This window comes from Chiloscyllium punctatum, chromosome 24 (genome assembly GCF_047496795.1).
Source record: "Chiloscyllium punctatum isolate Juve2018m chromosome 24, sChiPun1.3, whole genome shotgun sequence".
In the NCBI taxonomy this organism is placed as follows: Eukaryota; Metazoa; Chordata; class Chondrichthyes; order Orectolobiformes; family Hemiscylliidae; genus Chiloscyllium; species Chiloscyllium punctatum.
The window spans coordinates 36,670,443-36,693,730 of NC_092762.1; the positions used below are offsets into that span (position 1 = coordinate 36,670,443).

The window sequence follows — 23,288 nt, forward strand, 5'->3', positions numbered from 1 at the left end:
GGCCATCTCCTGACACTGCAGTCCTGTCTCCTGACAAGTTGAGGAGGTCTGTGGGGTGACGGGGATCAATTACCATCTCCTGAATCTGGCCCATTGCAGGATTGGAGGCAGCCTGATGCTCAGACAATGTCTTCAAGCAACCTAGCCTTCACTTTTCCTACCCTCTCAATACTCCTACTCACCAAGCTTTCACTATGGATAAAACTCAAGAGCCCTAAACTAAAATTGGAAAGTTTTGGAAAGAATCTTTGTTTCTTTTTAAAATCATTTTCAGGAACTCATAAAACTGTCAATAAAAACAAAGCTTCTAGTCTATTTTACAACCGTCAACAAAACCTCTGGAGCTGAACACGTTAGGTTATTTGAACTAATCGTCATTTCTTCCATTCCTCTAAAGACAGCACAGATTGTTTCTTTTCAATCAAAGTAGTCCCCTATCTATTCAGTTAAAAATCACACAGGTGAAGATGAAGGAGCGACACTCCAAAAGCTAGTGTGCTTCCAATTAAACCTGTTGGACTATAACCTGGTGTTGTGTGATTTTTAACTTTGTACACTCCAGTCCAACACCGGCATCTCCAAATCATGACCCCTATCTATTCAGTTATTTCAAAGACTCAAAACATGGCTAGGCTATCAATCAATGTCAAGATCAAAACAGAGAGTCCAACAGTCATTTGAAATGTAAATCCTGATAGGAGTGAATGTTGAAGAGCACTTTATTTTCTGGAGAAAATACTTAACTAATCTGAAAATTTTTCCACTTTCACAATGTTCCTCAATTCAGTGGTCACTTAGTTTTTATAAAGAAAGTCCTATCATTAATCACTGCATTAAAGACATAACGTAGCATACAGCATTTCATGATCACATGATGCGATCACCATCTTGTATAGAATCTCTCAGAAGGTTCTAGTCCCCAAACTAGGGTTCTCTCGTGGTTCATGACTCCTTGAGGTTCCCATCAAATGGCCCCAAACTCCTTGGAAATCATGAGTGGTCTAAAATACCTTCCCCTACAGTGGAGTAGGAAACAGTAGGAGGAGGAAGTGAAGGTCATAACCCACACAACTTCAAAAGACATGAATGGGGCTGGGATTCCTAGAAACAGGTTCTGCCCCACGATCAATAACTCATGCCCACAATCCATTCCAACAAAAATGGAGGCTTGGAATTCATATAAGTTCCTCCATTATGAGTTACCATAAATGGTCAGAGACATCCGGTGAACTGGAACATATCAATCCATGGAAAACAGGTTATATACAAGAGCAGCAACAGTTTTTGGGAGGATTTAGAACTCTTCCTGGAAGAGTGGTCAGCGGATCTTTGGCATCCACCTGGCCTGAAAGATGCAAACTCTTTATCTGAAAGAATCTCCAGGAACTTCAAGAGTGCAGCCCTCGCTCAGTATTGAATTGACATCCACAATAAGGCTTCAAAACCAAAGTTTCTTACTTGTACATTTAAGGTGCTTTTTGACCTAGTGTTGGGAGTCCAAATGGGGGAGGAGGGCTGCTGTTGATGGGATTGAACTGAGTGTTATGCTGAGCCACTAATTCTCAATGTTCATGTTGCAGCTTCCTATTGTGGCTTCATCAATTGTGACACTGTACTTCCTGGAGCTGACGGATTTGTTCAGGCCGGCCAAGGTGGGCTTTCAGTGCTATGATCGTGCACTGAGCATGCCCTATGTGGAGCCTAGTGAAGAACTCATCCCCTTATTGATGCTGCTCAGCTTGGCATTTGCTGGTCCTGCTGCCTCTGTAAGTAACTTGGAGTACACTCAATGTGTACCATATGATAATGACACAATGACAATAAAAGACGGGAGGATGCCACTCCTCAACAGCTTAACTCACCCACAGGTCTCATTAGCTTAACGTTTCAGTTAATCCTCCACTTCAACAGCCAGGGATGGAGGGACAGTTCCAAATTCCCACTGTCTTCAGTGTGAAGAAGTCCTTCCTGACATCTCTTGGGTTGGCCACATTCTGATTTTTGAGTTATGCCCCTCATTCTGGACTTGTCCACCAGAGAAAATTATTCCTTGCCATTTAACAAATAACATAATTGAAGTCATGAATTGCTGGAAAAGCTCAGCATCTGTGGAGAGAAAGCAGAGTTAACATTTCGGGCCCAGCGACCCTCCTTCAGAATTCTGAAATGTTAACTCTGCTTTCTCTTTGCTGAGTTTTTCCAGCAATTTCTGTTTTTGTTGCTGATTTCTAGTATTCACAGTTCTTTGTTTTCTTTTTCATTCAAATCGCCTTAAGTACCACAATTGAAGGAAATACTGAACTCTTCCTCACCTCCTTATCTCCATCATACACTGGGAAACAGGAAGGATTTAGTCAATCAACTACTGTGAAGAATACAGTAACTTCTACTGCAACTTTCCACTCTTTCAGCATCTGATGTACAGCAGCGATAGTTACCTGGAATTTATTTGACCTCCTGGCCTCCTATCCTCCCTTGACCTCTTCATCTCCAACTGCCCTCCTCCAAGTATTTGGATTTTTTTCCAACAGACCCAAGCGGCTTAAGTGAAGTACAGGGAGTGGAAACCTGGAAAATATAGTATTTGAATAAGAAAAATCCTTTCTAGTAATACTTTACAATCTTTTATCACTGGTCAATGCTTCAGGTAAATCTATAACAATTTACTTCACAGAGTCCCTACTGTGTGGAAGCAAGCCACTCAGTCCATTGAGTCTGCAGCAACCCTCTGAGAAGCATCCTTACCATCGTCTGCCCCATCCCCAATCCCTGTAACCCTGCATTTGCCATCTAACCTATATATCACTGGATACTACAGGGAAATGTAGCATGGCTAATCCACCTAATCTGCATGTTTGGATTGTGGGAGAAAACAGGAGCACCTGGAGGAAACCTACGTAGGTATGGGGAGAGGAATTTGGTTAGGACCAGTGAGATTTTATTCTAAAATCCAGAAAATCTCCAAATCCAGAAATGATTTGTTTTGAAGCGTTCTGGAGAGGAGATGTTCCAGTGTATAATCACCAGGTTAATTGGCACAATCTCACTGTCCTTGGTACCTGCTGTGAACATCTTGATGCCGATTGAGGGAGGGAGGGAGGGAGGCAGTTGATCAGGTTACCAATATGTTTTGGAGCCTGAGGATTGTGCTGTTGAGATCTCAGAAAGTTATAAATTGAGGCAGATTTCTGGAAGGCCATTGCCCATCTCGTGCGCAAAACCGAGACCAAGGAAAGATGACAGAAGCAGCTCTGTATCCAGTTTTTCACTCCTTTTCCTCCCTTGGGAGAAGTTCCCACATGGAATTTATTTGAGATTTAAATCAGCATCTCTAACAATCTGCAGCTGTTTCAAGTTGCCCAATGTTTGCAGACTGTTGTGTTTTGGTTTAGTATTTATCTCTCAATACATACAGTTCTCCTCAAATCTCACTCAAGGTTTTCCATTCCCTCATTCAGCTCCTAATCGTCTTTGATAATTATACAGTGCTCTGCCCCCAACGTCGCCTGTCCCAATGCCGTGGCTTTGTGGAAAATGATATTATAAATCCGTGCTTGGTGTTCTCAAGGCACAGTAGTTAATGCAGCCAACAGGGATGTAGCCCTCTGGCTGACAAGATGAGGTTAGTGAGAGGGGAGTGAGCTTGGGGGAAGCAATGGAGAAGTGAGGTCAGGATGAGCAAAGGGGATTCAGGGAGAGGTGAAGTCTGTGCAAGGGGAGAAAGGGAGAGGTGAGATTGGTGGTGGGGGGAAGAGAGGGATTGATGGGGTCAGTGGGATGAGGAGAGAGAAGGGTGAGATCAGTAGGGGTGGATTGAGGGACGAGTGAGATTGGTGGGAAGGCAAGGGAGGGGAGAGAACGGTGGAGGGGAAAGAGGGAGGGGTGAGACCATTGCAGGGGAGACGTGAGATTGGTGGGGGGAGAGCGGTGGGGGGAGAGAGGCTGGGGTGAGATTGGTGGGGGTGGAGAAGGGGAGGGGTGAGATCAGTTGGGAGGGAGATGGGGAGGGGTGAGATCGATGGGGGGAGGGGTGAGATTCGTTGGGGGAGAGAGTGAGGGGTGAGATTGGTGGGTGAGATCAGTGGGGGGAGAGGGTTGGGATTGTGGGGGGAGGGTGAGATTGGTGGAGGGGAGGTGAGATCGGTGGGGGGGAGGGTGTGATTGGAGGGGGACAGATAGGGAGGGGTGAGATTGGTGAGTGAGATCAGTGGGGGGAGAGGGTTGGGATTGTGGGGGGAGGGTGAGATTGGTGGAGGGGAGGTGAGATCGGTGGGGGGGAGGGTGTGATTGGAGGGGGACAGATAGGGAGGGGTGAGATTGGTGGAGGGGAGGGGGAAGGAGTGAGATTGGTGGAGGGGAGAGGGGGAGGCGTGCGATTGGTGGGGGGAAGGGTGAGATCAGTGGGGGGAGAGAGGGAGGAGTGTGGTGGGGGGGCGAGAGAGGGAGCAGTGTGGTGGGGGGAGGGACGGAGGAATGAGATAGGTAGAGGAGAGAGGGAGGGGTGGGATTTTGGAGTGTTTGAGGGATGGGATCAGTGGCGGGAGAGAGGGAGTGAGAGATTGGTGTGGTTGGGGAGAGGGGGTGTAGTTGGTACGGGGGAGAGGTGGGTGCGGTTGATGGGGAGAAAGAGGGATGGATGTGATCAGTTTGGGGGAGAGGATTTGTGACATTGGTTGAGGGGGGAAGGTGGGAATAGGTGAGATGGGTGAGGGGAGAGAGGGAGGGGTGCGATGGGTTAAGGGAGAGAGGGAGGGATGCGATAGATGAGGGAGAGAGGGAAAGGGTGAGATCGGCGGGGGAGAGAGGTTGTGCAGATTCAGAGGTTAACCATTTAAGGCGAGTGGGTCAATGACTGAAGGTGGAAGTTAAGAGACGTGTCTTCAGATAGAGTCATAGAGTCATAGAGATGTACAGCATGGAAACAGACCCTTCGGTCCAACCCGTCCATGCCGACCAGATATCCCAACCCAATCTAGTTCCACCTGCCAGCATCCGGCCCATATCCCTCCAAACCCTTCCTATTCATATACCCATCCAAACGCCTCTTAAATGTTGCAATTGTACCAACCTCCACCACATCCTCTGGCAGCTCCTTCCATACACGTACCACCCTCTGTGTGAAAACGTTGCCCCTTAGGTCTCTTTTATATCTTTTCCCTCTCACCCTAAACCTATGCCCTCTATTTCTGGACTCCCTGATCCCAGGGAAAAGACTTTGCCTATTTATCCATTCCATGCCCCTCATAATTTTGTAAACCTCTATAAGGTCACCCCTGAGCCTCCGACACTCCAGGGAAAACAGCCCCAGCTTGTTCAGCCTCTCCCTGTAGCTCAGATCCTCCAACCCTGGCAACATCCTTGTAAATCTTTTCTGAACCCTTTCAAGTTTCACAACATCTTTCCGATAGGAAGGAGACCAGAATTGCATGCAATATTCCAACAGTGGCCTAACCAATGTCCTGTACAGCTGCAACATGACCTCCCAACTCCTGTATTCAATACTCTGACCAATAAAGGAAAGCATACCAAACGCCTTCTTCACTATCCTATCTACCTGCGACTCCACTTTCAAGGAGCTATGAACCTGCACTCCAAGGTCTCTTTGTTCAGCAACACTCCCTAGGACCTTACCATTAAGTGTATAAGTCCTGCTAAGATTTGCTTTCCCAAAAGGCAGCACCTTGCATTTATCTGAATTAAACTCCATCTGCCACTTGTCAGTCCATTGGCCCATTTGGTCCAGATCCTGTTGTAATCTGAGGTAACCCCCTTCGCTATCCACTACAACTCCAATTTTGGTGTCATCTGCAAACTTACTAACTGTACCTCTTACGCTCGCATCCAAATCATTTATGTAAATGACAAAAAGAAGAGGGCCCAGCACCAATCTTTGTGGCACTCCACTGGTCACAGGTCTCCAGTCTGAAAAACGACCCTCCACCACCACCCTCTGTCTTCTACCTTTGAGCCAGTTCTGTATCCAAATGGCTAATTCTCCCTGTATTCCATGAGATCTAACCTTGTTAATCAGTCTCCCGTAGGGAACCTTGTCGAACGCCTTACTGAAGTCCATATAGATCACATCTACTGCTCTGCCCTCATGGTTAGCACTGCTGCCTCACAGCGCCAGAGACCCGGGTTCAATTCCCGCCTCAGGGGACTGTCTGTGTGGAGTTTGCACATTCTCCCCGTGTCTGCGTGGGTTTCCTCCGGGTGCTCCGGTTTCCTCCCACACTCCAAAGATGTGCAGGTCAGGTGAATTGGCCATGCTAAATTGCCCGGAGTGTGAGGTAAGGGGTAGATGTAGATGTAGGGGTATGGGTGGGTTACGCTTTGGCAGGGCGGTGTGGACTTGTTGGGCCGAAGGGCCTGTTTCCACACTGTAAGTAATCTAATCTAATCTTCTTTGTTACTTCATCAAAAAACTCAATCAAGTTTGTGTGACATGATTTCCCACGCACAAAGCCATGTTGACTATCCCGAATCAGTCCATGCCTTTCCAAATACATGTACATCCTTTCCCTCAGGATTCCCTCCAACAACTTGCCCACCACTGAGGTCAGTCTCACTGGTCTATAGTTCCCTGGCTTGTCCTTACCACTCTTCTTAAACAGTGGCACTACGTTTGCCAACCTCCAGTCTTCCGGCACCTCACCTGTGACTATCGATGATACAAATATGTCAGCAAGAGGCCCAGCAATCACTTCTCTAGCTTTCCACAGAGTTCTCGGGTACACCTGATCAGGTCCTGGGGATTTATCCACCTTTAACCATTTCAAGACATCCAGCACTTCCTCCTCTGTAATCTGGACATTTTGCAAGATGTCACCATCTATTTCCCTACAGTCTATATCTTCCATATCCTTTTCCACAGTAAATACTAATGCAAAATATTCATTTAGTATCTCCCCCATTTTCTGTGGCTCCACACAAAGGCCGCCTTGCTGATCTTTGAGGGGCCCTATTCTCTCCTTAGTTACCTTTTTGTCCTTAATATATTTGTAAAACCCCTTTGGATTCTCCTTAATTCTATTTGCCAAAACTATCTCATGTCCCCGTTTTGCCCTCCTGATTTCCCTCTTAAGTAAAAAAAAGGTGGGTGTGGCTCCACTGGAATTCTGGTCAGCTCCCGGACTCTGGACTCTTGTAATTCCTCACTGGATCTAAACCGGAAGCTGCAAAAACTCCAGGGTGAATGACAAGCAGGGGGAGTTTAAATTGCAATCAGAGATGGGTGCACCATCTCCCAAACTGATTGGAAGATCTGGAGCTTCTGCAGCTTTAACCTTTCACTGGACACCCGCTATGTGTGGTTTGCTTCTTTCCAGATTATGATTGGAGAAGGGATCGTCTATTGTTGTCAATCAAAGCTGAAGAATAAGGGTTCTGAAGGCAGCATCAATGCAGGAGGCTGCAACTTCAACTCCTTCCTCAGGCGGACTGTAAGGTTTGTTGGTAGGTTCAGTAAAACTCTGCACACCATTCGGGATGTTATTTAATAGGAACGTAAAACATTAGTAGACAAAGGAAGGCCACAGTCCAGCTAATTCACCTTCCACCATCTTGGTAATCACATGGTCTGTAACTGTGGGGTTATTTACTCATCATCATGTAGTTAATCTCTGTCTCATGACTAACAGCAAATCCACTGGGGTGTACAGAATAGGCAGGGAGAAAGTGAGGACTGCAGATGCTGGAGATCAGAGCTGAAAATGTGTTGTTGGAAAAGCACAGCAGGTCAGGCAGCATCCAAAGAACAGGAGAATCAACGTTTCGGGCATAAGCCCTTATGCCCGGAACATCGATTCTCCTGTTCCTTGGATGCTGCCTGACCTGCTGCGCTTTTCCAGCAACACATTTTCAGCTCTGTACAGAATAGGCACTAAGACAAGACTTGGGTTTAAGTCCCACCTACTCCCGAGGTGTTTAATAACATCTCTGAACAGGTTGGTTAGAAAATACCTGAACACTGGGACTCCCTGCTCTTCAATGCTACCACTTTGAGAAGGAAATAAGGCAAATGAAGTCTCCACCATTAGCTCGTCAAGGAGACTTGAGAGTGAAACAGAATGTAACTGTGAGGTCTGATACTGGATCTCTGCCTGGACACTGGTAGGGGATCACAAGGCATAGTCTAAGCAGTCTCTAGCAACTGCTCCTATATTGCTATGTTCCTCTGAAAATCTCGAAGGAAGATCAAGAAAGCCACTCAGTGTGATGAAGAGTTTTTGGGAATCATGCACCCACAATCCATGTTAGCAAGGCATCCTTGTTTAGGTTCCATGAGATCCTTGCTACAATACACGAGGTGGAGAGTGCACCAGTAATTCGCTTCAGGGAATAGTGATGAAGGGAGGTGAATGAGTCAATAATTATTTATCACGGGAGGAATGATGAGGCAAAATGGAGAGTGGATTCAGTGGTTGTAATGGGTGATGCCTCTGCTGGCAACAGTACCGATGTTAGACGAGTGTCTATCAGCATTAGGGAGACAGTTCCTTTACCTTTGATTTGCAAATATTCAGTCAAAGTGCCTTAAGAAGAACTCTACTCTGCAGTAGCACCATTTACCTAGAAAATCTCTTAGTTTACTGTATTCCTATGTTCTCAATTTGCCCATATAGCTGTGGAAAGTAGGCCAATCCTTAACGCCAACCAGCACAGGATATGACTTCAATGCTGTAAAGCATGGCATTGTGATATGGGTGGTTCCATCCTGTTCGCTCAGAGCTCAGTGTGGTCAGAGATAATAATCAAATATACCAGCAATGATGTGGAGGTGCCAGTGTTGAACTAGGGCGGACAAAGTCAAAAATCGCACAACACCAGGTCATAGTCCAACAAATTCAAATAAACCTGTCAGACTATAACTCAGTGTCATGGGATTTTTGACCTAATACCTATAATGACAGACTGATTCACCCAGCCTGTCATATTCACCATGCCTCATGTCCGACAGTACACAGGGCTGCATCTTCCTGCGATGGGCAGGAAGTCTGAAGCCACCTGACATGAGATTCTGTCATTTTACTTCAGGTCCTATCTCCCAGCCCAATGCTGAGATAGAAAACAATTTAACCCATTAATTCCATACTCCAACCAAACTCCTGCTTGAGACAGCCAGAAAAAGTCGGTAAAATCCCAACAAGTCGGTGAAGGTCAATGTTGGAAATTCCTCTACAACCTTAGTTTTACTGAAACTTGTCCAAATGATGACATTGGTCCTGATTATTCTCTCTAGCTTCTTGTTCACATACAAAATTATCTCTGCTTTAGACAGAAACAGGCACAGTTCTCATGGAGAAGGAATCGGTGGATTCCAGTTCATTGACAGTTCATTGGCTAGTTCTGCGATTACTGTTCCCTGTAAAAAGCATCACAACCTGATAATCTATCCCAGATCTGGTCAGGAAATCATGACTCCCACATCCTCTCTAACCTGCTTAATTGTCTACAATAACTAACCTGTTCCCTTCATCATCTCAATTCAGCTACCCCTAGGATAGGCTATTAATAGGGTGGCACCTGTATTGTCACTACTGACCCTTTGTGCTATCTGGCACCTCTTCCAATACCCTGTCCAGAGAAGGAGTTGTTCAATGTAGTACACTACCATCTATTCTACTTTGTGTCTCTTTTGTTTAAGGCTTGTCTAATGATTGATGGTAAAAGGGATATCACCACAGAGTATGCAGAAGAGGCACTATTCTTCGATAACAAGATGGTTATTGCATTATAGCTTTAAAAACGACTTCATTACAAATCAGGCATGATTACCAGGACCCCTGGTTGCTGTAGAGAATATATCCGCACCCTCTAGACTGTGTGTGACATCAACACCAAGGACTAAGTAAATGTAACTTCAACATGACTCTTTCAGAACCATTACTTTATATCATATCAATGAAAATTTAATATCATCGTACTGACTCCCACAGGTAACTGTGCTACGCTTCCTCAAAGCCAGATTTCTGGAAGAGCCCCACTTAAATTTCACAGTTTCTGTCTCAGTTATGTAAGTTCTGGTATTACAGTTATCAATACCAGTGTTTCTTTCTCCTTTCTCCTCAGTTGAGGAATTCCTACAGTGAATGACCAAGTCCATCAATTTCTCACAGTCCATCCTGTCCCGTCTTGTCCATCCTCCCCTTCCCATGTTGGGCTACCTCCCTGCTGACTGCCTTCAAACACTCTCAGTATCATGATGCGCCCAGCTTAAGTTATACTTACATCAGGCACTAATCGGTTTAGTCACAAAGCTACACTGAGCAACACATGGACGTACCAGGCTTCTTAACAAATTATTCCCGGGGGTTAATCTAAAGGTATTGTGCACCACCCGAGCACTCAGCTGGAATTTTCTTTCATATGGTAGAACATAGAACATAACAGTGCATTACAGGCCCTTCAGCCCTCGATGTTGCGTCAACCTAGGGAACCAAACTGAAGCCCATCAAACCTAAACTATTCCATTTTCATCCATATTTTAATCCAATGACTATTTAAGTGCTCTTAAAGTTGGTGAGTCTACTACTGTTGCAGACAGGGTATTCCACGCCCCTTACTACACTCTAAGTAAAGAAACTACCTCTGACCTATATCTATCACCCCTCATGCTGGCCATCACCATCTAAGGAAAAAGATTCTCACTGTCCACCCAATCTAATCCATTGATTATTGACATTAAGTCACTTCTCAACCTTCTTCTCTCTAATGAAAACAGGCTCAAGTCCCTCAGCCTTTCCTCAAAAGACCTTCCCTTCATAACAGGCAACATCCCAGTAAACCTCCTCTGAACCCTTTCCAAAGCTTCCACATCCTTCCTATAATGCGGTGACCAGAACTGTACGCAATACTCCAAGTGCAGCTGCACCAGAGTTTTGTACAGCTGAAGTATGACCTCGTGGCTCCAAAACTCAACCCCTCTACCAATAAAAGCCAATACACCATATGCCTTCTTAACAACCCTATCAATCTAGGTGGCAAGGGTCTATGTACATGGACACCAAGATCTCTCTGCTCATCTACACTACCAAGAATTTTACCATTAGCCCAGTGCTCTGTATTCCTGTGTATTCACTTCCAAACTGAATCACCGCACACTTTTCCGCATTAAACTCCATTTGCCACCTGTCAGCCCAGCTCTGCAACTTATCTATGTCCCTCTATTACCTGCAATATCCTTCGGCACTATCCACAACTTCACTGACCTTAATGTCATCCCCAAATTTACTAACCCATCCTTCTACGCTCTCATCCAGGACATTTATAAAAATGACAAACAGCAGTGGACCCAGAACAGATCCTTGTGGTACCCCACTAGTAACAGAACTCCAGGATGAGCATTTCCCATCAACTACCACCCTCTGTCTTCTTTTAGCTAGCCAACTTCTGATCTGATCAATCCTATTTGATTAGCCAAGACAGCAGATAGTGCTGGAAACACCCTTCAGATCAGAAATTAGCAAGAATTACTTCAACCCTAAGTTGACATTTTACATTTTTCCCACTTTAAATGAATCAGTATTGATTAAGGATGCCTTCACTATTCTACATTACAATACTGTAACTGAATATTGTGATTATATCATTGTACTGTTTCATTTGCAATTAAGGTGAGTGAGGGAACATTCAAAAGAGATTTGAGAGGGAAGGTTTTTTACATAGTGTTCAGAGTGTAGATCACACTGCCAGGGTTGGTGATGGAGGCAGAGATGATGGGAGCATTTAATAAGGGTCTTTCAGATAAGCACATGAAAATGCAAGGAATGGAAGGATATGGACCAATGGCAGGCAGAAGGGATTTAGTTTGGTATAACATTGCTGGTCAAAGGGCCTGTTCCTGTGCTATAACTTACTATGTACTGGATTAGTGGTGCTGGAAGAGCACAGCAGTTCAGGCAGCATCCAACGAGCAGTGAAATCAACGTTTCGGGCAAAAGCCCTTGGATGCTGCCTGAACTGCTGTGCTCTTCCAGCACCACTAATCCAGTATTTGATTTTCAGCATCTGCAGTCATTGTTTTTACCCTATAACTTACTATGCTCTAATATCTGAATGCTTGAGATTGGTGACTAATAATTTTCAGTTTGGATGTTTAAACATGTGGGCTTGCCTTGGTTCATGCAGGTTGAGGACCCTTGGTCCATTTTGACCTCTTTTATCCATTGCACTCTCTTAAGGTGCTTTTCAGATACCGATAATAATGACTGATCATGATTAGGGTTAACCCTGACCCTCTCTGCCATTTCTGAGGCAGACGAGAGTCAGTGGACATCTTATTCCAGATGAATGAGTACATCATTTCGGCTGTCGCTGAGATTGTGGTGCCTTTTGCTGAATGCGTCCGAGATAAGACACTCTTGGTGTCCTGGCCAAACTATACCCTTCAAACACAATCAAATTATCTTGTCATTATCTCATTGCTCTTTGTGTCATCTTGCTGAAGGAGGCCATTTAACTCATCATGTCTACATCTGCTGTCCAACCAAGCATCATTACCTGCATTTTTTCCATGCCTTTGCATGCTATTCTATACAAATAACCATCCAATGCCCTCATAAATGTGTCAAGTGAACCTGTCTCTACCACATTTCCAGGCAGTGCATTCCATACTCACAATGTGAAAATGATTTTTCTCTCACATCAATCCTTGCTTCTTTTGCAAATCCCTTTAAATCTATTATCCCTCATTCGTCGAGTCATAAAATCATAGAGATATACAGCAGGGGAATAGACCCTTTGGTCCAACTAATCCATGCCAACCAGTTATCGTGGGCGGCACGGTGGCACAGTAGTTAGCACTGCTGCCTCACAGCGCAAGAGACCCGGGTTCAATTCCCGCCTCAGGCGACTGACTGTGTGGAGTTTGCACGTTCTCCCCGTGTCTGCGTGGGTTTCCTCCGGGTGCTCCGGTTTCCTCCCACAGTCCAAAGATGTGCAGGTCAGGTGAATTGGACATGCTAAATTGCCCATAGTGTTAGGTAAGGGGTAGATGTAGGGGTATGGGTGGGTTGCGCTTCGGCGGGGCGGTGTGGACTTGTTGGGCCGAAGGGCCTGTTTCCACACTGTAAGTAATCTAATCTAATCTAATCTAAACTAACCTAGTCCCATTTGCCAGCACTTGGCCCATATCCCTCTAACCCCTTCCTATTCATAGATGCCTTTTAAATGTTGTAATTGCCCCAGCCTCCACTACTTCTTCTGGCAGCTCATTCCTTACATGCACCATCCTCTGCATGAAAGAGTTGCCCCTTAGGTCCCTTTTAAATATTTGCCCTCTCACTCTAACCCTATGCTCTCTAATTCTGAACTCGCCCAAACCAGAAGAAAGATGTAGTCTATTTATCCTACCCATGCCCCTCATTATACTTGTTAATTTGCAAACAAGAACAGCTTTCTCAATTTACTTTATCCAGCTCACTCATGACTGTGAAAACCTCTATCTAATCTCTGGTCAGTCATCTTCCCTCCAGGGAGAATAGTCCCAACCTCTTCAATCTATCCATTGAACTGAAGTTTCTCATTCCTGCAACCTTTCTTGGAAATCTCTTCTGCGCTCTCTCCAAACATTCGCAGCTTCCCTATAATGTGGCACCACAACTGGACACAATACTCTAGCTGAAGTCTAATGTGTAACTTGCACAAGTTCAAGATCACGTCCCTGCTCCTCTATTCTGTGCCCCTATCAATAAAGTCAAGGACAATCAACAGAGACCACACTTCTGAAATGCTTCATCAGGTAGGATGGATACAAAACTACCTTGGTCCATAGAAGACCGACAGTTAAAGTGGAAGAATGTTTCTCTGACTGGAGATGTGTGACCAGTGAAGTTCCATAGGAATCAGATCAAGATTGTGGGAGCTGTGGATAGTGAGGAGGATTGCCAGGAGATACCGCAGGATATAGATAGGCTGGAGACTTGGGTGGAGAAATAGCAAGGAGAGTTGAATCCAGATAAATGCAAAGTGATCATTTTGGAAGATCATTTGCAGGAGAGAGGCATACAGTAAATGGCAGAACCCTTAGTAGCATCAACATAGATCCACAGTTCTCTGAAAGTGGCAACCCAAATGAATAAGGTGGTCAAGAAGGCATATAGTATACATGCCTTCATTGGTCAGGGCATAGAGTATAAAAATTGGCAAACCATGTTACAGCTATATAGAATCTCAGTCAGGCCACATTTGGAATATTGTGCACATTTTCTGGTCGCCACACTATCAGAAGCATGTGAAGGTTTTGGTGAGGGTACAGAAACTGTTTACCAAGGTGTTGCCTGGTTTGGAGGGTGTTTGCTATGAGGTGAGATTGGACAAACTTGGTTTGTTTTCATGTGAATGTCAAAGTTGGCCAGTGGGCGGGGGGCAGTGGGGTGTTGCTGATAGGTGTTTACAAAGCTATGAGAGACACGGATAGAATGGATAGTTGGAGGCATTTTCCTAGGTAGAAATGCCAATTACTGGGGAACATAGCTTTAAGGTAAAAGGGGAAAAGTTTAAAAGAGATCTGACAGACAACGTTTTTACACAGAGGGTGACCAGTGCCTGAAACATGCTGCCAGATAAGGTGGTGGAAGCAAATTCAAGAGCAACATTTAAGAGGCATCTTAGCAGGTCCATGAATAGGCAGGAAATAAAGGATACAGACCACATGGAGGCAAAGGGTTTTCAATTCGGAAAGGCATCATGTGTCAGTACAGTCCTGATGGGCTGAAAGGCCTGGTCCTGTGTTGTACTGTTTTTTGTAATTGTTTGCTCTTTGATGGAACTTGAATTTGTATAGTGATTTCAGAACCCCAGGTCCTCCTCAAGCACTTTCTATCTCACAAAATACTTTTGAAATGTAGGCATTGGAGAAGCAGCCAACTCAGGCATGGTACATTCCCACAAGCAACCAAAAACAATACGCTAACAAAAAAATTTGGCAGAGAATCTTTCTTTTACAAATGTTCATTGAGAGATATAAATATTGGTAGGAGATAGGGAAGAGCTCTCCTGCTCTTTTTCAAACAGGACCATGGGATCTTCTGCTCAGTTGAAAAGATTTCACATCTCAGCTGAAAAACAGCAATGTAGTACTCCCTCAGAAATCCACTGTGCAGAGCCGACCTAGAATTCATGGTTAGCCTCTTGGGTGAGATTGAAATCAGAATGTTTTAATTTAAAGGCGAGAATGTTATCATTAGACCATAGCTGATTTCTAACATGTGGTTGTGTTAAACTCATTGAAGAATATTAACTCCATGACCTCTGAAGAACCTTTTTCTTAATAAAAAGTGAGAACAGAATGAAGTTTCAGCTGAAGTAGAAAATTGAAACGAGCTTTGAAATTTCCAACAGTGGATTTCATTTGGGTTGTTTTTTAGCAGTCCGTCCAATCTCAATGTGGTTCCAGTCTCTGATATAAAAATGTTGTTGTAGGCTTTGATTCTGCATCGATAACTAATTTGAACGCTAGCATCTGCTTCCTTGCACTGCACTTCAAAGAAAGTTTTTACTTTTTTGAACTCATCGCCATCTGGGTGTTTCCTCCAGAGACCTCCTGCTACTTAGTTGCTTCTATGAAGACTTCTCCCAGCTGTCGGAAACAGATAAACAGCATTGAACTTGCAAAAACATTGTTGAAACAGGTAGCGAGTGCATTGCGCTGCTTCCTGTTTGTTGTTGTAGCTTCGTCTCTTCAGTGCCCAGAGTTTAGAACAACAACAGGATTCTCTGGAGGTTGCCAAATCCTGAAGGGAAACACATTCTGACAGGGTTTAATTTACATCTCACCATGATGAGCCTGTAGCTCTCAATTCAGTATTAACTAACCATTCATTTTGTGGGTAATTGCTATGTTGAGCATGCCACAAGAACACAAGGAGCTACAAGTCAGAGTAATCAATTGCACCCCTTAGGCCTGCCCACCATTCAATAAGATGCTGCAGCTGTTTTCCCTGGAGCATCGGAGGCTAAGGGGTGACCTTAAAGGGGTTTATAAAATCATGAAAGACATGGATAGGATAAATAGACAAAGTCTTTTCCCTGGAGTGGGGGAGTCCAGAACTAGAGGGCATAGGTTTAAGGTGAGAGGGGAAAGATTTTAAACAGACAACCTTTTCTTGCAAAGGGTGGTGTGTGTATGGAATGAGCTGCCAGAGGAAGTGGTGGAGGCTAGGACAATTACAACATTTAAAAGGTATCTGGATGGGTATATGAATAGGAAGGGTGTAGAGGGATATGGGCCGGGTGCTGGCAAATGGGACTAGATGAGTTTAGGATATCTGGTCGGCATGGACGAGTTAGACCAAAGGGTCTGCTTCGGTGATGGTATATCTCTGTGACTCTATGACTCTAAGATCATGGGTGATCTAGTTGCAGCCAAAACTCCGAAACATGATTAACTTTCCCTGTCTGTTGTCTCAACCTCTTCCTCAGACAAATGAACAGAGGAACAGGAGTAGGCCATTCAGCCCTTCAAGCCTGTTCCACCGTTCAATGAGATCGTGGCTGATCTGTGGCCAAACTCCATACACCTGTCCTTGGTCCATATCCTCCAGTATTTGTGCTTCCCAAAAATAATTTTATGTCAGTTTTAAAATTAATAACTAATCTCACATTCACTGCCATTTGTGAATAGAACTCTAACCACTGTGTGTAGAAATGCTTCCTAATATCTCTCCTGAATGGCTTGGCGCTAATTCCCAGACTATGAACGAGTTCTAGAATCCCCAACAGTGGAAATAGTTTATCTTTATCTACTCTGTCTTTTCCTGGTAATACCCATAGAATCCCCTAAAGTGTTGAAACAGGCCATTCAGCCCAGTGAGGCCAGACCGAGCCTTTGAAGAGCATCCCACCCAGACCTATCCCCCTACACTATCTCTGTAATGCTGCAATTCCTGTGGCTACCACACATGACTTACAAATCCCTGAATATTATGGGTGATTTAGCCCGACTAATCCACCTAGCCTGCACATGTTTGGACACAGACACGGGGAGAATGTGCAAACTCCACACAGGCAGCCAACAAAAAATGGGAATTGAACCCTGGTCTCTGGTGCTGTGAGGCAGCAGTACTAACTACGGAGCCACCATACCTTGAACATTTCAATTAGATCATCCTTAACTTCCTAAATTCCAGAGAAAACAGGCCTAAATTGTTTTATCTGTCCTCTTAATTAATCCCTGAAGTCCAGGTATCACTCTTGTAACCTATGTCTACTCTGGCCAAAGCTAATCTATCCTTCCTACTGTGTGGTGCCCAGATCCGCTCCTAGTACTCCCAGTGGGGTCTGACCAGGGTTGTGTATAACTGCAGCATTACTTCTGCATCCTTGTACTCCATCCTCGAGACATAAAGGCCAGCATTCCAGTCGCCTTCTGCATTATTTTCTGCCCCTATTTTCTATTTCTTCTTTGTGACAATTTAGAACTATGCACCTGAAACCCCAAGTTTCTTTTGACATCAGCTGTATTTAACTTCATACCATCTAAATATGGACCTATTCTTTTTAGGTCCAAAATGGATAACCACACACTTGCTTACATTGAAGTCCATCTGGTACAGTTTTGCCCATTTTCATAGTCTATCAATATCCCTTTATAATTTTATGTTATTATCTACACTGTCTACAATGCCACCTAACTTTGTGTCATCAGCTAATGTGGATTGATGATTTTCTATGCCATTATCCTAGTTGCTAATAAATAATGTGAATAATTGAGTCTCTAACACAGATCCTTGAGGGACACCACTGGGCATATCCTGACAATTTGAATACCTACTACAAATCTGAGGTGAACTAATTCAACAAAAGCCAAAGAATTCAACCTGTGACTTTTCCTGGGTCAACATTGATGCCTTCACTAACAATGAAGCAGGCTGTAGTGTTGGACAGTGAGGCCTACTGCATCCTCATCGTCCTGTGCTGAATTTCATCCCCATCTTTTCATGAGTATTGCCACCTACAGCAGGCAAAGCATGATGGGTAGGCAGGTGCTTGACTAGCTTCACCCTTACTGCCTCTGTTCCTATGCCTGCTTGGTGCTGTGTGGCTTCAGTCCCAGGCTAGTGATTGAAATGGTCTTCAAGACATTTGAAGCTGCAAGTGTCTTCCTTTCAAATGTGTTCAAGATATTCACTCCAGAATATCTAAAGGAAGCATGTTGTAAAACTTGAAAAGGCTCAGAAATGATTTACAAGGATGTTGCCAGAGTTTGATGGTTTGAGCTATAGGGAAAGGCTGAATAGGCTGGGGATAGAGAACACAGAAAATAGAACATAGAACAATACAGCGCATTACAGGCCCTTTGGCCCTTGATGTTGCGACAACCTGTGAAACCAACCTGAAGCCCATCCAAACTAAACTATTCCATTTTCATCCGTATGTCTATCCAATGACCATTTAAATGCCCTTAAATTTGGCGAGTATACTACTATTGCAGGCAGGGCATTCCACACCCTTACTATTCTCTGAGTAAAGAAACTATCCTTGACTTCTGTCCAATATCTATTACCCCTCAGTTTAAGGCTATGTCCCCTCGTGCTGGCAATCACCATTCATGGAGAAAAGCTCTCACAGTCCACCCAATCTAACCCTCTGATCATCTTATATGTCTCAATCAAGTCACTGCTCAACCTTCTTCTCTCTAATGAAAACAGTCTCAAGTCCCTCAGCCTCTCCTCATAAGACCTTCCCTCCATACCAGGCAATATCTTCGTAAATCTTCTCTGTACCCTTTCCAAAGCTTCCACATCCTTCCTGTAATGCAGTGACCAGAACTGTACACAATACTCCAAGTGCAGCCACACCAGAGTTTTGCACAACTGCAGCATGAGCTCATGGTTCTGAAAATCAATCCCTTTACCAATAAAAACATCTATGCTTTCTTAACACCCCTGTCAACCTCAGTGGCAATTTTCAGGGATCTATGCACATGGACACCAAGACCTCTCTGCTCATCTACACTACCAAGAATCTTATCATTAGCTCAGTACTCTGTATTCCTGTTGCTCCTTCCAAAGTGAATCACCTCACACTTTGCCACATTAAACTCCATTTTCCACCTCTCAGCACAGCTCTGCAGCTCATCTATTGTCACTCTTTAACCTGCAACATCCTTCAGCACTATCCACAACCCTACTGACCTTAGTGTTATCCCCAAATTTATTAAATCATCCTTCCACGCCCTCATCCAGATCATTTATAAAAATGACAAACAGCACTGGCCCCAAAACAGATCCTGCGGTACACCACTAGCTACTGAACTCCACAATGAACATCTTCCCTCAACCACCACCCTCTGTCTTCTTTCAGCTAGCCAATTTCTGATCCAAACCATCAAATCGCCCTCAATCCCATGCCTCCATATTTTATGCAATAGCCTTCTCTGGGGAACGTTATTAAATGCTTTACTGAAATCCATAGACACCAAATCACCTGCTTTACTCTCAAACAACTGTTTGGTCACCTTCTCAAAGAATAATTTTCCCTGGAGCATTGGAGGCTGAGGGATGACCTTAATAGAGGTTTATAAAATCATGAGGGGCACGGATAGGGTAAATAGACAAGGTCTTTTCCCTGGGGCAGGGGAGTTCTGAACTAGAGGGCATAGATTTAGGGTGAAAGGGGAAAGATATAAAAGGGACCTAAGGGGTAATCTTTTCATGCAGAGGGTAATGTGTGTATAGAATGAGCTACCAGAGGAATAGGTGGAGGCTGGTACAACTACAACACATAAAAGGCATCTGGATGGGTTTCTGAATAGGAAGGGCTTAGAAGGATATGGGCCAAGTGCTGGCAAATGGGACTAGATTAATACTAGATTAATTCGGGGTATCTGGTCAGCATGGATGAGTTGGACAGGAGGGTCTGTTTACCTGCTGTACATCTCTATGACTCCATACTTCGAGAGGGTCTTCAATAGAAGCCATTCAGCTGTCAGGCCATGATCTTGCCTGAGGCCTTATGTTTTCATGGCTTTTCTGTATTTTTAATTATGGCAGTTATTCCAATCATCCAGCTGTTGAGCCAGATCTCGAGGGCATATTTGGTGAGATATCTCTTGCTGGCAGACAATTATCTTTGACCTATGACTGAATGAAGGAAGCATCAGGGTGGGCTAAACAATGTTTACTTGTTGAAGGGAGTGTGGTCAAACTTGGTGTCTCTGATCTTCTTTCCCATTTGGCTTTGCAGGAGTGCACGTTTTTGGACTATGTGCCACAGCCCTGGTGACTGACATTATTCAGCTGGCAACTGGCTACCATGCCCCCTTCTTTCTCACCGTGTGCAAGCCCAACTATACGCTCCATGGCATCTCGTGCGATAATAACCCATACATCACAAAGGATATCTGCTCTGGCTCAGACCATCATGCCATCATGTCTGCGAGGTAACCTAGTTATGTTCAGTCGTCAGATTCAGGCACTGCTATTGCCTATCTCATGAAGGTCTTGTGAGTGGTTTCTCTGCTTCTGAAGCAGAGATTCCGTGCTCGCTGAAATCTCATTCTCTGATGATTAAGGAAAATGCATCATGCCATGGCCAAATACGTTGTACACTTTTCATTGTATTTGAGTACACATGGCAATAAAATCAAAATCCTGCCAACAACGACAAACAGTAAAAGTGGGGAACAGCCCAAGTCAACCACATGATAGAAAATATATGGATGCCTGCATCATCACTATATGTAGCTCTAGAACACGATGTGTATGTAAAGTGCAAGTTACCATGGCAGTTTGGATGCTGAGTGAACTGTAACACAAACTGACAACCCTCTTTCTCCTAACAAGTTGATGATGTGCCTTCTTTTGTTTAAAAATTCTGGGTGCCCTGACTATATGCTTTTTAGGGCTCTTTCATAGACTGATAGGAAATCGCAGAAAGAGTTCATGCAGCTCATTGTGCACACAGTGATCAACCAAGAGGTCCCCACCCACGAGTGTTGCTGTCAGCGTTTCAAGTAGATATTCAGGTATTTTTAAAATAGCAAACAGTTCCAGCTTTGAGTGTTATTCGGGTTTTAAGTTCCAGTTCCCTACTATCCTCTGCCTCAATTATCCCTTGATTAGAGTTTCCTGGAGCTGACCATTCCCTCTAAAGCAGGGGTGGGCAATTAATTCTTCCAAGGGGCCACATGAGAAACCTGAGTTGTGTTGGTGGGCCGAACCAACAATATGTTAAAAATAATTCTGCTCAATATTAATTTTCTCCAATTGTAAAAAGTACTAAATTATATAGTTTTGCACTGAAACTTATAATCAAAGAATAAGGATATTCTGTTACAATAATGATATGAAATTGTGGAGTAGATCAAATATAGAAGAAATAAACAGTAAAAACAATAATTTCAGTATTTCATTTTATTTTTAACATGTTAATCTCACAAACCAATAATGAAAAGTTGTTTCATTATTGCTCAGTATTACAAACAACAAACAATTCTATACAAAAAGCAGTAAGTGCTTTTGATGATTTTCAATTCAGTTTACTTGTTTAGTGAAAAAAATCCAGTCTGTTTTGGGCTTGAACAAGTGCACTGAAATCTGGCTGAATGTCTGAGGTAGATATGCAAAGTACAGCTGAGAGGTGATCATCTGTGATAGAGGATCTGTATTTGGATTTGTTGAACTTCATCACTGAGAATGTCTGTTCGCATATATAGGTAGATCCAAAGAGGACTCGAATCTTCAGAGCATGCCTCCTCATGTGGGGAAAGTTCTCCTCTTTGAGGGAAGAGTAAAAATCAAGCAGTGAGACTGACCTAAAGTACTCTGCCAGAAGTGTGTCAGACTGCAGATCAATGAGTTATACTTGAACGTTTACAGGTGGCATGATGGCACCGTGGTTAGCACTGCTGCCTCATAGACCAGAGACCCAGGTTCAATTCTCGCCTCAGGCAACTGTCTGTGTGGAGTTTGCACGTTCTCCCTGTGTGGGTTTGCTCCGATTTCCTCCCACAGTGCAGAAATGTGCAGGTTAAGTGAATGGGCTGTGCTAGATTACCTGTAGTGTTCGGTGAAGTGGTAAATGTAGGGTCTGGCTGGGTTGGTCTTTGGAGGGTCGGTGTGGATTTGTTGGGATGAAGGGCCTGTTTCCCTGCTGTAAGTAATCTAATCTATCACTAGGTGCATTCTCCACATTGCATTTCAATGGGGAAAAAATCATGTGTATTTCATTCTGAACTGTTTTAAAGTCTTGAAATTGCCTTGAAAATTCCCCACGCAGTGCTTCTAACACAGATGAGTACCTGTGGAGGTGATCAGCTAAAGGTGCGGCTTCCTTCAGTGTTGGCAAGTGGGTGAGAATGTTGTCCTCCATTTGGCTTGAGAGAAGCTGCAACTTTCTCATAAAAGCCTTCACCGAGTTGTACATTTCATGCACAAAAAAACCCTTGCACTGCAGTTTCACATTTAGTTCATTCATAAGTGCAGTCACATCAACAGCAAAGGAGAAAGTGAGGACTGCAGATGCTGGAGATCAGAGCTGAAAATGTGTTGTAGAAAAGCGCAGCAGGTCAGGCAGGATCCAAGGATCAGGAGAATCGACGTTTCGGGCATGAGCCCTTCTTCAGGAATCCAGGAGAATGAGCCCTTCTTCAGGAATAGGAGAAGAAGGGCTCATACCCAAAACGTCAATTCTCCTGCTCCTTGGATGCTGCCTGACCTGCTGCACTTTTCCAGCAACACATTTTCAGCACATCAACAGCAAAACCAAGGTCTACAATCCAGTCTGCATCTGAAAGCTGTGGAATGCCATTTCCTTTCTTCACACAGAAATCTTGAATCTTTTCTCTCAGGTCCCATACACTTTTCAGCATTTTGCCCAGGCTGAGCCACCTGACAGCTGTGTGGTAGACTATGTCACGATGTTCAGTCTCATTTTCCTCCAAAAATGCAACCAACTGCCTGTGATTCAAAGTCTTGCCCTGATGAAGTTAATTATTTTTGTTACAACATCAACCACATGGTTAATTTCTAACATTGACTTACACAACACTTCTTGATGTATAATACAATGCAAAAATACCAATTTCTGTTCAGGGTCGATTTCTGTCACTTTATCCTGCATTCTCTTTAAGAGTCCAACATTTTTTCCCATTAGATTTGGACAACCATCCGTTGTCAATCCCGCCAGTTTGTCCCATTTTAGTCCCAACATGTCCAAACATGCATTTACCTCCGTGAATAAATCATTACCAGTTGTTGTTCCTTCCATTGACTGCATGGCTGCCAGCTCCTCCGTGATTTTAAAATCCGCAGTTATCTCACGTACGAAGATGAGTAGCTGAGCTG

At 44.1% G+C, this 23,288-nt stretch overlaps 1 protein-coding gene across 5 annotated transcripts in view; it reads left to right on the top strand.

The window, feature by feature from the left end:
• Nucleotides 1-23,288, top strand: part of LOC140494454 (phospholipid phosphatase-related protein type 3-like) — a 141,536-nt gene that overhangs the window by 90,627 nt on the left and 27,621 nt on the right. For all 5 annotated transcript variants that reach the window (XM_072593627.1, XM_072593630.1, XM_072593628.1 and 2 more), the window contains 3 exons: nucleotides 1,581-1,766; nucleotides 7,329-7,455; nucleotides 20,188-20,383. In XM_072593627.1, coding sequence (XP_072449728.1) covers nucleotides 1,581-1,766; nucleotides 7,329-7,455; nucleotides 20,188-20,383 — 509 coding nt within the window. The remainder of the gene's footprint in view (nucleotides 1-1,580; nucleotides 1,767-7,328; nucleotides 7,456-20,187; nucleotides 20,384-23,288) is intronic.